The sequence below is a fragment of the Saimiri boliviensis genome, chromosome 14 (assembly GCF_048565385.1).
Source record: "Saimiri boliviensis isolate mSaiBol1 chromosome 14, mSaiBol1.pri, whole genome shotgun sequence".
NCBI classification, from domain to species: Eukaryota; Metazoa; Chordata; class Mammalia; order Primates; family Cebidae; genus Saimiri; species Saimiri boliviensis.
Genome location: NC_133462.1, coordinates 11716424 through 11732262, shown reverse-complemented (window position 1 = coordinate 11732262; position 15839 = coordinate 11716424). Strand labels below are relative to the sequence as shown.

The 15839-nt window shown below is 50.4% G+C and overlaps 2 protein-coding genes and 1 pseudogene across 2 annotated transcripts in view; 2 read left to right on the top strand and 1 right to left on the bottom strand.

Annotated features, from left to right (window-relative positions):
- CCDC61 (coiled-coil domain containing 61) overlaps window positions 1–12618 on the top strand; it is a 64509-nt gene extending 51891 nt beyond the window's left edge. Inside the window, exon 15 of the mRNA XM_074386171.1 lies at window positions 12537–12618. Coding sequence (XP_074242272.1) covers window positions 12537–12589 — 53 coding nt within the window. The 3' untranslated portion in view covers window positions 12590–12618. The remainder of the gene's footprint in view (window positions 1–12536) is intronic.
- On the bottom strand, window positions 7009–7339 carry LOC101054453 (large ribosomal subunit protein eL36-like; annotated as a pseudogene).
- Window positions 12619–13186: 568 nt separating the features above from the next.
- LOC101029527 (insulin growth factor-like family member 1) lies at window positions 13187–14693 on the top strand. Its single transcript, XM_010350983.3, has 4 exons — window positions 13187–13272; window positions 13546–13599; window positions 13708–13951; window positions 14274–14693. Exons 1-4 carry the CDS (start codon window positions 13248–13250, stop codon window positions 14275–14277), a joined length of 327 nt encoding a protein of 108 aa, XP_010349285.1. The 5' UTR covers window positions 13187–13247; the 3' UTR covers window positions 14278–14693.
- The last annotated feature ends 1146 nt before the right edge of the window (window positions 14694–15839 follow it).

The following is a 15839-nucleotide window of genomic DNA, read 5'->3' as shown; positions in this document are numbered from 1 at the left end:
GCGGGTGTCTGTAATCCCAGTTACTTGGGAGGCTGAGGCAGAAGAATCACTTGAGCCTGGGAGGCAGAGATTATAGTGAGCCAAGATGACCCTACTGCACTCCAGCCTGGGCAACAGAGCGAGACCCTGTCTAAAAAAATAAAACAACGAAAAAAAAACCCAGGAGTTCCTGCACCCACATTCTAGTGGGGACGACAGGAAGCAAATTAACAAACACTTAATAACTATTTTTTAAAAAACATGGCCGGGCACGGTGGCTCACGCCTATAATCCCAGCACTTTGGGAGGCCGAGGCGGGTGGATCACGAGGTCAAGAGATCAAGACCATCTTGGTCAACAAGGTAAAACTCTGTCTCTACTAAAAATACAAAAATTAGCCGGGTGTGGTGGTGCACGCCTGTAGTCCCAGCTACTCGGGAGGCTGAGGCAGGATAATTGCCTGAACCCAGGAGGCGGAGGTTGCGGTGAGCCGAGATCGCGCCATTGCACTCCAGCCTGGGTAACAAGAGCGAAACTCCGTCTCAAAAAAAAAAAAAAAAAAAAACAGATGTGAGCTATTTCACATGGTAACACGATGGACGTGGTGCGGATCAGATAAACAGGCTCCCGAGTCGCATCCTCAGCTTGGTCTTGGCGCTGGGGAAAAGATGCTACGCGGTTTCCTCCTTCAGCCACCAGAGGGTGCACTCTCCCCCTTTGTCCTCTTCGGCGCACTTTTTCTCCCACACCTGTCAGTCACAGGGCAGCCCCTGAGCGGGACAGGGATCCTGTTTTGTGATTTCCTGAGGGCCTGCCTCTCCCAGGGAGTAGCGTGCTCCTGTCGACAGTAATCGCGACAATAATGTAGAGACTAGGAGCAGAGTACTGAGTTTTATGCTGATGTCCAAAGTCATGAGACATTTCATTTTTTTTTTCCCTTTCTTTAAAAAAATCTGGATGGGCGTGGTGGCTCGCGCCTGTAATCCCAGTGAATAAATGCTAACAAAAAGATAACTGTTTCCAATGCTATATTTCATGTAGAAACCCTGGATAGAGTGCTAGATAGATTTTTGAGAGAATTTCTGTAATGTTTGAGGAAATTACCTGATGGTATTAATTGAACTAGGAACATTATTACTTTTGTTAATTAAAATAATGGAACGCAAGTTTCTACATTCTGAAAATTTTCTATCCAACGTACTTCCCAAGATAGATTCACTCAGCATAAGGGGTGTGTGCGGGGTTCCCAGTTTACATGATCTTTACAAACACATTTACTTTATTGGATGTTTGTAAGTCAACAGGAATCTGCAGCCCAGAGAGGTTAAGTAAATTTTAAAATTCTACAACTGGTAATGGTGTAGCAGGGTCCCTAAAGTCATGAGAGAGAATTATGAGAGTACTATGGGAAAATTCAAAGGTACTGAAGCCAGAAACTGGTAAGACCATTGATCTCTGAGGAGTGCAAATGAGGGGTGAGGTAAAAGAAGGGGAAGGAGACTACTTTTTTTTTTTTTTTTTTTTTTTTTTTTTGAGACGGAGTTTTGCTCTTGTTACCCAGGCTGGAGTGCAATTGCAATGGCGCGATCTCGGCTCACCGCAACCTCCGCCTCCTGGGTTCAGGCAATTCTCCTGCCTCAGCCTCCTGAGTAGCTGGGATTACAGGCACGTGCCACCATGCCCAGCTAATTTTCTGTATTTTTAGTAGAGACGGGGTTTCACCATGTTGACCAGAATGGTCTCGATCTCTCGACCTTGTGATCCACCCGCCTCGGCCTCCCAAAGTGCTGGGATTACAGGCTTGAGCCACCGCGCCCGGCCGAGACTACTTTTAATTTTTAAAAACCATGTGTGGAAGTTTTATTCTCAACACTCCTGTCTTCGATAATTTAGGGAGAATCTGGGCTTGAGCAAATAGCCAAGAGCTAAAGCTGCTTTGTTCTGACTTAATTTTCAGTGGTTTCTTGTTGCAGTGTTTGCTGCTGCAGCAGAGCATTTAAGCAGGAAAGGATCCAGTCTGGCCATCCAGGGACTGGCACCCACGTTCTTGTTGCGGGTAGCAGGGACCAGCTAGCAAGCTTGAAATGTGCAGGTGGAACACAGCACTCCACCCACCCAGGCAGATAGCAGAGGCACCGGTGAGGCCCAGCCCCCTCCCTCAGTGACATCTGCCTACCTAACACTCTTTCTGAACATCTGAAATTCCACCAAATTGCCTGTTACCTGGGAGAGGCTCCCTGAGGCCAGGTGGAAATCACACCTGGATGCCACCAGAATGATTCAGCCGTTTCTGTACTTGTTCCAGAGGGGAAGCCCGTGACAGGAGGAAAACCCAGTGCTCTCCTGTGTGCCACGTTCTAGCAGCACCTGGGGTTGTGGAAAGTCTTTCCTGAGGCTTGCCCAGGGGTACCTGGGATCAGGGGCTGCTTGCCTTTTGGGAGGAGGTGGGCCCAGGACTGAGGGGGGTTGCTGGGCTGGGAAAGTGGGTCTAGTCTAGATGGTGTCTCTGCCCTACAGGGGGCCTTCATGTCAGGGTGTTTCTTACATACAGGGAACTAGGGTGAGAAAATATGACCAACAGGTGTTGAAGTTTACTCTTATTTCCCAGGAAGCCATGAGAATTCCGTGACCCTGGAAAGAGAGACAATAACTTTCCCCCTAGCTATGTGAGTTCTCAATAACTAGAGACATGGCAGTGAGTGATGCAACCCTGCTTCCTGTCCTCAAACAGTTCTAGGTCCACTGTCCCTAGACAGTGACAACCCAGAGCTGGGAATGCACAGGCGGCTGCTTTGGTAATTTTGATATGGGGTTTTAGCGACCCCTGCTGATTGCTGGGAAAATCCCACCAGGGAATCATAGTGGACTGCAGGAGAAATGACACAGGTGGCGGTCGTGTATGTGGAATGAATTTTCTTCCTGTTTTGTGAGGCAGAGTCTCGCTTCATCACCTAGGCTGAAGTGCAATGGCACAATCTCAGCTCCCTGCAACCTCTGCCTCCCAGGTTCAAGCAGTTCTCCTGCCTCAGCCTCCTAAGTAGCTGGGATTACAGGTACCCGCCACCAAGCCCAGCTAGTTTCGTAGAGACGGGGTTTCAGCATGTTGGTCTCGAACTCCTGACTAGGTGATCTGCCTACCTTGGCCTCCCAAAGTCCTGAGATTATAGGTATGAGCTACCACGACAAGCATGGAGTAAGTGTTAAAAGCTAAATAGGACCCAGTGATATAGGAGTTAAGAAACAGTTTAGGCAGATAGGGTTAAAAAGTCTTTGGTAAGGTTTTTCTTTTAATGAAAAGCTCCCCCCTCCCCCACCACATCATATTCTTTTCTAACAGCAATCAGCCCTTGAAATCGAGCTGTGGACACAGAAGGGCAGGCTAGAAGCTGGCACAGGTGACTGCCAGCAGTTGTACCAATAGGAAAAGGCTACCTGGGACGAGGTATTTTCAAAATTGTGGCTCCATCGTCCCTTTTCCTTTCCGCATGTACAGTAGAGAGCAGACAACATGGCACAATACAATTAGGGGGGCGCAGCCAGATTCCTCAAGCACTATGTCAATGTCGCAGCTCTTCAAACCAATCTGCGGCCCCTATGGGCATCAGAACCGCCTCCTCAAACCTATGGATAAAATCCAGTACACTCCACTGTGGCTGGAAGTCCCATTCAGGTGCCTCTTGAGAAAGAGAGCGCTTTTCTTTCTCTTTTGCCTATTAAACCTCTGCTCCTAAACCCACTTCTTGTGTCTGTATACCCGATTTTCTTGGTATGAGACACTGAATCTTGGGTATTTACCCCAGACGATGACACCGCTTTACCAGGGTCAGCACTCCCCGGGAAGAAGGATTCGGCTTGGTCGCGTGTGAAGCGAGTGGGCAGTTAAGCAGGTGGCTTTGGCTAGTTTTTGAGCGTGAGGCCGTGGCGAGGGTTGCTGCATGTGGGCTGGAGTTTGAGTGGTTTGAACGTCCTGCTGCTCTCAAGAGAGCGCATGGTGCGTCCAGATGTGCACTGGATGTGACTGAGAAAGGGCCGGGACGCCAGCAATATCCAAGAACAGAATGTTCTTGTCATACAGGGAGATGAACAGAGCTACTGGAAAATAGCTTCTCTGAGCCTTTGAGAAAATGTACAGAGAAGATTTCAACCTAGGGAAGTTTGACCCCAAAGTCTCAGGATTGCTGAGAGAGGGACTCTTGCATCCACAGAGCCCTGGCCCTGCCCCGCTGACCCAGCTTCTGACACCCCCTTTACCATCACCATCTCCCACTGCGGCTTTCTCCACCTGGCCTGACTCAGCGGCCCTGACAGATGGGGGCCAAGGCCAAGGAGGGCCGGCTGGGCTCCTCTCTCCCCAGAGATGCCAACCCCAACCCTGCCCTGAGGAATGTGCTCTCTGGCACTGGCTGGTCTCAAGGCATAAATTCAATTCTGTTTTTAGCACAGAAAACCAGGCCAAATGCCACGCCCCATCTCAGCCTATGAAGCACCTCGGACTGACGCTGGGAGCTCTCAACTCATTTTTTGGGGGGAAGACAACATGCCAGGGCAGTTAGTAAATATAAGAAAGCAAAAGTGAGCCTGTGCACAGAGGATTTTTCCTCCCAGTGTTTAGTAATTGTTTGGCTGTGACTCACTAGGAGAAAGTCACATTGCATCAGTCTGAAGGAAAGTTTAGACACTGATGAATAAGATGCTGTGCTGTGCACACTCCTCTATTTCTGTTGAGTCTAGTTAAATGTGTAAGATACCCATGGTGACAAATTGATTCACAACCTGAGAGTGTCGCCGTGCCCATGTTGGAGATCACTGCTCTGCCTGCAGCTGCAGGAGAGGGGCGTAGGAAGAGATGGCTGGGGCAGACCTGCGTTACTTAGAGTTAAATGATCACAAGCTTGCTTTGCTTTTTATACACTGAGATTTGTGCCACAGATCATGTCCAAACTATGATGCAGTAAAATAAAAGCAGAGATCAAGGGGTAACAGGAGGCCTATGGTAAGGACCATCTGAGAGCGCCCTAGAACTGCGGAACACTGCGGTGTGGCTGCAGAGCAGGAGAAACTCCTTTGGTCCCACATCTCTTCCCAACATAGAGGGAACATTGCATGAGGATCTCGTAAAGGGAGCTTATGCAAAGACTCTGGGAGGTAATGCAACTCTGCTCACAAGACTCGGGAGGGTCTTTGCAGTTGGGAGCTGGTAAGGCCAAAAGGCCTTACAGGGCAGAGATCACTGGAATGCCACAGGCGCTCTGCCTGTGTTCTCAGAATATGGAGCGATTCTGATTGTTCTGTGTGCACAATGCTCAGGAGATAAAAGCCCCTTGATGCGCTGTGTGTGGTCAGACCTTATGGGCCTTATCTACTGCACCTCTCTTGCCAAAGCACCTGGATAGACAATGGGTGGTAAAATCTCAGATAGTGGGTGGTAAAATCTTAGTATTTCTTAGAAGAACCACATTTGCTATTGATTGCTGCAGACACATGCTCTTCCCCGGCTATCTTCCTCCAACCCTCATCTCCATAGCCTGCAAGATTAGTAGATAATACACCTAATAAAAGCGCTTGGAGCCCAGAGCTCAATGCCAACTCGGATCACCCCACGCCAGTGCATTGGACCCCTGGACCCATGCTGTAAAATTCTATTCTTGTGTCTTTGTCTTTATTTCTTTTCTCACTCCCTTGTGTCCGCTGGGACATGGGGCACCCACGTACAGGGTTGGGCTGGTTCCCAACATTGGGAGGCCAGAAAGCACAGTGAGAAATGGGGTGGGGGTTATGGGTGCTTAGCTCATCTACCCATGAGAGCGAGTGGGCCTGCAGGACTCTGGAAATTGCATGACTATGTCTGTTCCATCCGCCTCCTGCCTGGTCTCCTGCTCCCATCTCAATCTCCCAGGCAGCCTCCTCCAAGCAGGAGTTAGGGATTTTCCTGAAACACAATCTGATCACTTCTATCCCCTGATGAGGGCCTGCCTTAGGTCAAGTGCACTGAGAAGAAAGACCAGTTCTCCCTGAGGCTCATAAGGGGAGATGGAGAAGGGGATTGCAGGAGCTTCCATGGTCTCCCGGGGCTCCTCATTCTCTCAGCACCTCCATGTGTTCAGCAACCAGAAAGTTCAATTCTTTTGTTCAAGAGATTTTAGGCCAAGAGCCGTGGCTCACACCTGTATTCCCAGCACTTGGGGAGGCCGAGGCAGGTGGATCACCTGAGGTCAAGAGTTCAAGATTAGCCTGACGAACGTGGGGAAACCCCGTCTCTACTGAAAAATACAAAAATTAGCCAGGCATGGTGGCGGGCTCCTGTAATTTCAGCTACTCAGGAGGCTGAGGCAGAGAGAATTTCTTGAACCTGGGAGGCGGAAGTTGCAGTGAGCTGGGATTGTGCCACTGCACTCCAGACTGGGCAACACAGTGAGACTCCATCTCAAAAAAAAAAAAAGTTTTTATAGTTTGGTCTTCATCGCCTCCCCATCATCACCTTTCTTGGAGGATAGTGGGTGACACTGAAGGTTCCTACCCTCTGATCCTAGAATCTCTTTGTCGTCTTGTGACTGCCCTAATGCTGAGGCTACCTGGGGGCCCAACCCTAAGTCACATTTTAGCATGAACTCATGCTGTGTGATCTGAAAGAGACTCATTAGGAATAACAAAAGACTCCTATCACTGAGGAAGTTCCAAGTTTAGCTTTGTGATAGGATTGAGGGCCAAAGAACAAACATTTTCGTATTATAGTAGGCCGGGTTCATCAGATTGGACCCTCCTTGCTCTGCCAAATTTGCAGCATTTGTGAGTTACCAATCCCAAGGGAGGACTCCCACTGCAGGGAGGATGGCAAACGTCACCACCGCGCTGCCCACCAGGAACAGGGGTCTGAACACTTCAGCCACTGCCTCTTGGGCTGCATCTGACTACACTGAGTATGATGAGCAGAACACTCACAACCACAGCCAGTGCCAAAAAGGAGGTTAATTACTTTTTTTGGTGGGTGCAGCTGTTTTTTTATTTCAGGGAGACAGCAGGGGAGGGGGCTCAGTCTTTCTCGGCAGCGGCTTTCCTCACGGCGGCCAGGACATTGCTCAGCTCCTCCCGCTTCCTCTTGGCCCGGATGTTTGTCCTCACCCTTTTCTTGATGAACTTGAAGGCCTGTTTGTCCTTGGAGACCTTCAGCAACTCCATGGTGCGCCGCTCTTACGGGGCAAAGCCACACACCTCCCGGATCAGGTCCCGCACGAACTTGGTGTGTTTGGTCAGACGCCCACGGCGGCAGCTGTGCCTGGGCTTGCTCACGTTCTCGGTTACCTTGTGGCCCTTGTTGAGGCCCACGGCCATAGGATATTGAAGAGCCATGGCTGCTACTCTCCAATGGTGACCGTGGCGGAAGCAAAAGCAGGTTAATTACAGACAGGCAGCGAGGGACAGCAGAAGCGGCGGATTCATGACTCACTGGTCTCCCAAGGCTGAGTTTTATACCCCGGGGGACACGTCCTGGGTGAGTGTTGCAGGACACCCCCTCTAGGACGGATGGGAATGAGGCCAGCCCTGTCCTGGTCAGTTTCTCTTTAGCTCAAGGTGTTGCATTCTCCGGCAGGAATAGAAACCAAGCCCCGGCACTTTCAGGCAGTTTCTTCTTTCCCAGGATGGAGCATTCTGATATAGTTTGGCTCTGTGTGTCCACACAACTCTTATCTCAAATTGTAATCCCTATGAGTCAGAGGAGGGACTTCGTGGAAGGTGACTGGATTATGGGGGCAATTTCCCTATTGTTGTTCTCGTGATAGTGGACAAGTTCTCATGAGATCTCATGGTTTAAAAGTGTGTGGCAGTTCCCTTTGCCCTCTCTTTCTCTCCTGCCAACATGGAAGAGGTGCCTTGCTTTCCCTTTGCCCTCTGCATGATTATACATTGCCTGAGGCAAAACTTAGCCCTGCAAAACTGTGAGTCAATTAAACCTCTTTTCTTTATAAATTATCCAGTTTCAGGTCGTTTTTTATAGCCCCATGAAAATGAACTAATACACATTTCTAGTGCATTCTACAGTGATTCTGGGAGCTCTGGGCAAGAAGAAAGGTGGGAAAGCCAGAGACATCCAATGCTTGTCTTCTGGTGCCCTCCTCCAGGAAGCCATTCCTGGTGCCCTGGGCACTGGACCCAGCCTTGTTCACCCTGAATCATCACTGTTTGGAGAGGCGTCTGTTTCCTCCCTGGACTATGATACCCAGAAGGGCAGGAACTGGAACTAGGTCACAGTCGTATCCATAGCATCCGCTGGCACAGAGTAAGTGCACAGGGTGTATTCAATGAATGAATGGAATAAGTGAATGGATGATGAAAGCCCTGTGTTCAGGGTGTGTCTCACTCAACCTGCCTGTCCTGTTATGGTGACTTGGTGAGAATTATTGCTTGCATGTCTTCAAGCCTCCTCTTCCAGACAGCCCCAGGGCTTCCCTGTGAAGCTGCTTCTCAGCTGTGTCCTCTGGAGTCAGATGCACTGGGGAAGGTCTAAGGTTGGACTCCACAGCTCTTGTTCCCCCCCCCCCCTTAGCCCTCCTAACACAGGACACAGCCACATGCAGGGCTGCAGGAGCCCAGGCTGCCAACATCATCAACAGCCTGCTTGGATAGGGTAGGGACAGATGAGACTCAGAACCTTCTAGATTCCTAAGTTTATAAATCTTTTGGCTGCAACTGCTAGGAAAAATAGCTGTGACATCATCATATGGGTTACACACAGTCACAAAGAAAAGGGAAAGCAAAAATTGGTAAGAGTATGTCGGCCTCCGTAAGGGGGAACATCTCCAAACTTTGATCCCAATTGCCTTTTTTCAGAGGAAGCTTTCTTCCTTCTCAGAACAAGCACATTCACACAGGAATTCACATAGGAAGGAGATTGAATTCCTGTGGAGCAGAGGAGGAAAACCTTTCACTCAATCTGTCTGTCTTGTCATGGTGACTTGGTGAGAATTGTTGCCTGCAGGTCTGTGGTTCTGTGGTCTTAACTGTCCTGGGGCCATAATGTATTTGAGAATCTGATAATAATTATAAACTTCTTTGCTCAGATTATCACAGATAATTGCAAAATACTGTGAAGTGCCACTGTACTGCATATTTAAACACACACGCACACACATACACGAAAAATTAAAGAAAAATATATATTTAACTTGTGGGGCACATTGGAGAGCACAAAAGAACTGTCCAGACCTGTGGTGCTGAATAGTCGGCTCTGGTACAACTAAAATAAAGCTCTTGATCAACTTGGTCACTGAAAGGACTTGTTCACTTCTTGTTGTTGAGGTATCAAAAACCACAGCAGAGACCTGATTTTCAAGTGTCTGCCTTAACAGAAAAGCCACAAAGAGCCGTGGTGAGAGCGTATCAGATGACGTCCACGGTGCTCTCAGGAGGTATCAGGTGGCTGACCTCAGCCTTGATGTTCAAGAAGATTTCAGAGGGTGGCTGACATTTAAGTGAAAGATGAAGAATGAATAGGGATGGGGCATTGGGGGCTGAGGCAGGGGTGGTGCTGTGGCTCTCCCAAGGAGCTGTGTTAAGCCAAGGGCAGTGAGAGCCAGGGTAGGGGGTGTGCAGGATGTGGGGGTGAACATTTGGCATGCAGCCTACTTCTTCAGAACTGTCTGGGCTGCAGAGGCTGGAAGCTTCAGGCTTTCCTTCCCAGCGTCCTTGCAGCTGGGCTTCTGGATGCATTTGAATCTCTCAAACACAGCCATTGTGTCTCTGGGTGTATCCACAGTAACATCTCATGCCCAGGCAATAGCTCTGAATTGCTGAGAGGCTGTTCCAGCTACAGAACTGGCATCTGGATCTTGAGTCTCAGCTCGGTAGACTGGTCTAGCTTCATTCCTGGTGGCAAATCCTGGGGCCTCTCTTCGAGACCCTCCTATGACATGGAGGCTCTTAATTCACTGGATTGTATCATGTGGAGGATCCTGCCAGAGCAGGGATCAGGTTTTGGTCAACAGAAGCTGCTTTGCAGGGAGCTTCAGAAATCCTGACATTATGTTTGGAGAAAATGACTCTCACAGACTCATCCTTGTTAGCCAGCAGAGGAGGGGCCTCTGGCCTGGGGAAACCCTGGACTTCCTTCTACATACCTAACATACCTGCACACCTGAAATTCTACCCCATTCCTGCCTGTTTCCTAGCAGGGCTTCCCTGAGGGCAGATGGAAAGACTACCCCAAAGCTGCCAGGAGGGAGATTCCTTCTATTTTTACCTGGAGTAAAAAGGCAAGCAGTGGGAAAGCTGCTGACAGCAGGAAATGCCAGCGTCTTCCGGAGTTTCACATTCCAGGAGCCAAGACCTGCCAGCCCTGCCCAGGAGCCCTGGAAATACCAGACCTGGGTGTCCTCCGGGAGCATCTGTAAACAGGGCCCTCCTGCCCTTCGGAGAGGGGCCAGGCCTGGGGAGTTTGGTAGCCCTCGGGCGGGAGTTCCGGAGACCTGGGTCCTGGCTCAGCCTGTGTCACTGACCAGCAGGAGGACCTCAGTCCTTCTTGCTTGGATCCAGGAAGTGGGGTGAGAGAATTATGGTGATGGTCATTTGAGGTCAGGATTTATATTCACTGTCCAGACACCTGGGATCTTCTCCAAACCCTTGAGGACAGGCTTCTACTAGGACATCCTGGTCCTACTTCACACAGCTGGGTTCCCAGGCAGCCCAGGCAGAAGACAGACCCACATCCAGATGTGGATGCCCCAGAGCGGGCATATTAGGAAGGGGGACTCTGAGGAACTGGTGGCGGGATTGGACAGAGTTGTGTTTACAGGCTTTTCTGACACCTTAGGAAGGGGCAGGGACAGGATTTGAATCCAGAGCTGACTGACCCCAAAGCCTCATCCTGTCTAGTTAGGGGCTCTTAGTGTCCAGGGAGCCCTGGACTGGCCCTCCCTGCCCTCACACTGCCCCAGCCTCTGAGGCCCCCATGCTCTGCTACAGTCTCCCTTCAGCTTCCAGATGCTGGGCTGACTCAGCTGCTCTGAGAAACTAGGCTCAGGCCATGAGGGTGGGGTGGACTCGTCCCTCCTCAGATGCCCACCCTGCCCCCACCCCAGGAAAGGTGCTCCCCTCTCTCACCCCGGCTCATGCAGGCAGACTCGCCTTTTCTTGGTAGAGACAATAAGACCTAGTGCAGGGCTCCATGCAGCCTCCCGGAAAATGCCTGGAACCAAGGACCTGAGAATGGGACCCCTTTATGGAAGACATCAAAGGGCAGATATGTCAGTGGCTCTTAGAGAGAAGAAGGTGATCCCAGATGCTTCTGTGCTCCCAAGTGTCCTCATCATTTGGCTGTGACTCCCTCAAAAAACTAGATGCCTAGTTCTAGATATATGCTATTCTATCATATAGTAATATCATATGATAGAACCATATAATATTCTGTCATTACTTGAAATGCACATAGTTCCAATAAAATGGTCCTAAACAGGCTGGGTGCAGTGGCTTACGCCTGTAGTCACAGCACTTTGGGAGGCTGAAGTGGCAGATCACCTGAGATTAGAAGTTCAAGACCAGCTTGGCCAACAGGGTAAAACCCCATCTCTACAAAGAATACAAAAATTACCCAGGCGCAGTGGCGGGAATCTGTATTCCCAGCTGCTCAGAGGCTGGGGCAGGAGAATCGCTTGAACCTGGGATGCAGAGGATGCAGTGAGCCAAGATCATCCCACTGCACTCCAGCCTGTGCAACAGAAAGAGACTCCATCTCAAAAAAAAAAAAAAAAAAAAAAAAAAAAAAAAAAAAAAAGGGTAGGGGGAGGGCGTGTGTCATAAACAGTTGAGCACAGCGCTCTGGTTAATGCACACTGTGCCACTTTCCAACCCATTTTTTTAAATTAAAAATAATATTGTTTATGCCCAACCAAATTTCCTAATCTGTGTCCTGGAAAACACAGCTGTACCCCACAGCAGCGAGGCATGGAGGACATTGGAGCAGACAGGGAGATGGTGCTGGAAGCAGGGTCTGCTCTGCCCTGGGAAAAGGTGGGAGCTGAGCACTCTGGTATTTATTGTGAGGTCTTTTCTGCTGCAGCCTCTTCCCTTGTCTTCTGCCTCCAAAAAGAACCCCCTGTGCATGCCCCCTGGGAACAAAGATGCAGGATCTTCCACACATACAAATTTGACCACATCCATGCCCTGCTAGGACCTAGCTATGGTGCCTACAGGGTGACAGGTCACCTTGCCTGGCCTTGAAGAGAATGGCTTGTTCATGCCAGGCATGGCCTGTGAGCTCATGAGCTGAGGAATTCCTGCAGAAGCTGGGTGGGACCCACAGAACTGACCCAAAACACCTCCTTCCCCTCTGTCCTCATATCAAGGCCCCAGGATGGCTCTTCTCAGGGAAAATCACAACCCAGCCCTCTGAAAAAGCACATTAAGGAAAAATGCCTTTAGGAATATCAAGATGGGTGTGGAATTTCTCCACCAGAACTTCAACCACAATAACCCATTTATTTTCCTTATTTTCCTCTCTCTCTCTCTCTCTCTCTCTCTCTCTCTCTCTCTCTCTCTCTTCTCTCACTGTCATGAACTTCATGAAGACACTGACTTTGAATGTTCTACTCAGCACTGCATCACCAATGTCTTGACATAAAGCCTGGGACATGTGGGCTTCCATGTGGACCTGTCCTGGATAAATGACCATTAATGAGACAGAGAAGGAGTTGAAGAGCCCGCAGAGGAGTGTGAGTCCCAGGGGTTTGGCCAAATCCACTCCCACCTTGCAAACCTGTGAAAGGTGCCTTAGTCACACAGTCTCTCGCACACGAATGCCATGAGCTGCAGCTGAGTGAGAAGTTACTGGATTCTGGACCGTGGGTTTGGGTTGTGAGGTCAGGACCTAATGGACCCCATGGACTATGTCATTGGTTAGCAACATCCTAAGAAAAGTGGGGAAAGTCATAGCTCAGTAGGATCTTGTGGAATCGCTGTGCGGATGTGTGTCAGAGGATGTTAACATCAGGAGGATCCTATTTTCTCCTGTTTGCCAGAGGCATCAGTGTCAGGAATGAGAGAGGGCACGTAGCACAGAGAAGGTGGGGGGTGCACCACTTCTCTCTTGAGAACAAAGCTGAGATCAAATCTACCGTGACACACACCCTGCCTGGCTCCTATCCTGCCCAAAGACCCAGCCTGTTTCTGCAGAACTTCCAGGAGGGCAGGACATGTCGTGACGTTACCAGCTCCTCTAGGAATATGAGATAAAAGGAGGCGCTGAGATCTGTTGATCACCCACTCACTCTGCTGGAGCTATGGTTCCCCGAGGCTGCATCCTGGGTAAGGAGGACAGGACCCCATTCCCACACGAGCCCATCTCCCATCTCGGCCACCTCCAGGGCTTGCTCCCCACTCTACCCTACACCTCACCCCTGTTACCAGGCCCAGCAATTCCCTATTCACAATGCTCGGGCCAGCCCCATCCACAGCCCTGCTTGAGTCCCTGAACTGTCCAAAGCCATACGAAGCCCTGGTTTCACCCAGTCTTCTAAATGTCAATGCCAGTCATATCTGTGGCTGCTCACTTACCCCACTTTCCCCTTTTCCCCACAGCTGTCTTGGCTGCTGTCTGCATCTCCAGGCTCCTCTGCTCACATGGAGCCCCAGGTGAGCCCAGGAGAAATTGGGAAGCTGGGGCGATGCAGCTCCCAGGGGACCCCATGCTGGGACTCACCTGCCACCCCACCTGGACCTCACCAGCTCTGTCTCCTCCAGTGGTCCCCACAAGTCCTTACCTGATGCTGTGCCAGCCACACCTGAGATGTGGGGACAAGTTCTATGACCCCCTGCAGCACTGTTGCTATGACGATGCTGTCGTGCCCTTGACCAGGACCCAGAGGTGTGGAAACTGCACCTTCAGAGTCTGCTTCGAGCAGTGCTGTTCCCGGACCTTGATGGTGAAGCTGATAGGCCAGAACTGCAACTCGGCCTCAACCTTGGATGACAGGCTTTGTCACAGGTGAGTCCTGTCCCCTCCATGAGTTTGTGGGTGCAGGGGAGCAGGGGAGCCGCATGCCTGTTCTGCCCTGGGTGACACCCCCATTCTCCGTGTCTCCCTGTCTCTGCCCCCTGCCTCTCTTCAGTCCATCTCTCCCCTTCCCTACACCTTGTTTCTTCCTCCATTTATTTTTATTTTCCTCTCACAACCTCACTCTCTCAACACTGTCGTCATCTCCTCCTGGCTCTCCTGTCCTCTTTTCCGCTCATGTCCAGTCTCTCCCCCATCTCTGGGCATCTCTGTCCTGCTCAGTGTCTCTCTCTGTCACTCTCTCCACTGTCAGCTGATGGAACATAGGGGAACAATGACTCCTGGATTCTGCTTCCTGGATGGGCCTGGAGAGAGAGGCTGGGGTCACCTGAGATCTGGGATGCTGAGTGGCTATTTGGGGGCAGGAGAAACACACACTCAACCCCCCCACTTCATTCTGTGACCTGTTTGATGCCCACCCTGCATGTGTCCTGAGGAGGGCCACAGGTGCCCTTCTAGGATTCTGGACAGCAGGAGATGCATGTGCTGATGAGGGCTCAGGGACTCTGACCCCTCATGATGACTGACCTCTATGGCCAACATCAGGGAGGCACCACCCCAAGGCTGGCGGGGAAACCCTCACCATTCTGTGAGATTTTCCATTACCTCAAGTTGTTTTCTATCCAGGAGCAAAGCACAGGACCATAATAAATGTATGTACTTTATAAATTTATGCTGTAGAATTCATGAATCACAGAGCTTGGGTGGTTGTGACGGGTCACAAATGGTGGTGTGGGGCCCCTTCCCTTCTCTCTGTCACCCTGAGGCATCCGGGCTTCTCCATTTGCTCTGTTCATGCATACAATTATGTTTCCTTTCTCCATTTATTTTTAAATTTTTGATTTTATTACTCGTGCTGTGTGAATAGGGCCCTGGCCACCCCTGGGACAGAGGCCACCCTCCTCCACCGTCCTCCACCATCCCATCGCTCCCTGAACCCAGTCCCCAGCATCGGGACCAGCCCAAGTGGGCTGGAAAGGAGATGGGAATCACACCTTGGGAGGAGCACTCCCTCTTCCACCTGTTCTGGGACAGAACAGGGTCCGGCTGTTTGTTCTCGATGTCCATTAAGGAGATGCAGACAGACTGGGGAAGAACAGCGTGTCCTTCTGCAATCGGCTATGGGGAGAAGGTCGGAGTAGCTCACCAGACCAACTCAAAGTTACAAGCTTCTTTTTCTAGTGCTATGTGCATCCTAAGCCCCATGCCAGTGTGCAGAGGTCACCTGCAAGCAGGCATGTTTCATTCTGTCGATATCTAATCTTTAGCTAGTGTGGAGGGTCTGGAAAGCTTTCTCTAGAGTCTTGGAAAGTTTCTTAATCTTGAATGGCCCTAGTATGAGGAATATGTGTAAGAATGCTATCATTGATTGACCAGATTTTAGGGTCTGAGAAAACCCAGCCAGGGTTTTAATGGATTTGTTTTCTCATTTTCGCTAGTCCTCAGGCACCAGTTTCTCCAGTTCTTGAAAGTTTAACGTATGTGTTCATCAAAATTAGAATAAAGGGTTAGTGGAAGTTGACTTCTCTGGTTGAGAATGGAAACCTGACCTGCCACACACCCATCCCGGGCACACGTCCCCTGGGACCATGGAAAACTCACTGGGCAGGTCCAGCACCCAGAAATGCCACTCTTAGCCTGACTTGGGTCAAAGCTGGAGCCTGAGCAGGACTGAGTGGGGCGGGGTGCAGAAGGTGTGGGCCATGGAGGAGCCTCCGGCATTGGAAGGAGGAAGGAAAGGCCTGCCGAGGCACCTGAAGCACATTCTCCAGGCCCTGCGCTGGGGAACAAACCCTCGTGCCCAGTGCTGTTGTGGAAT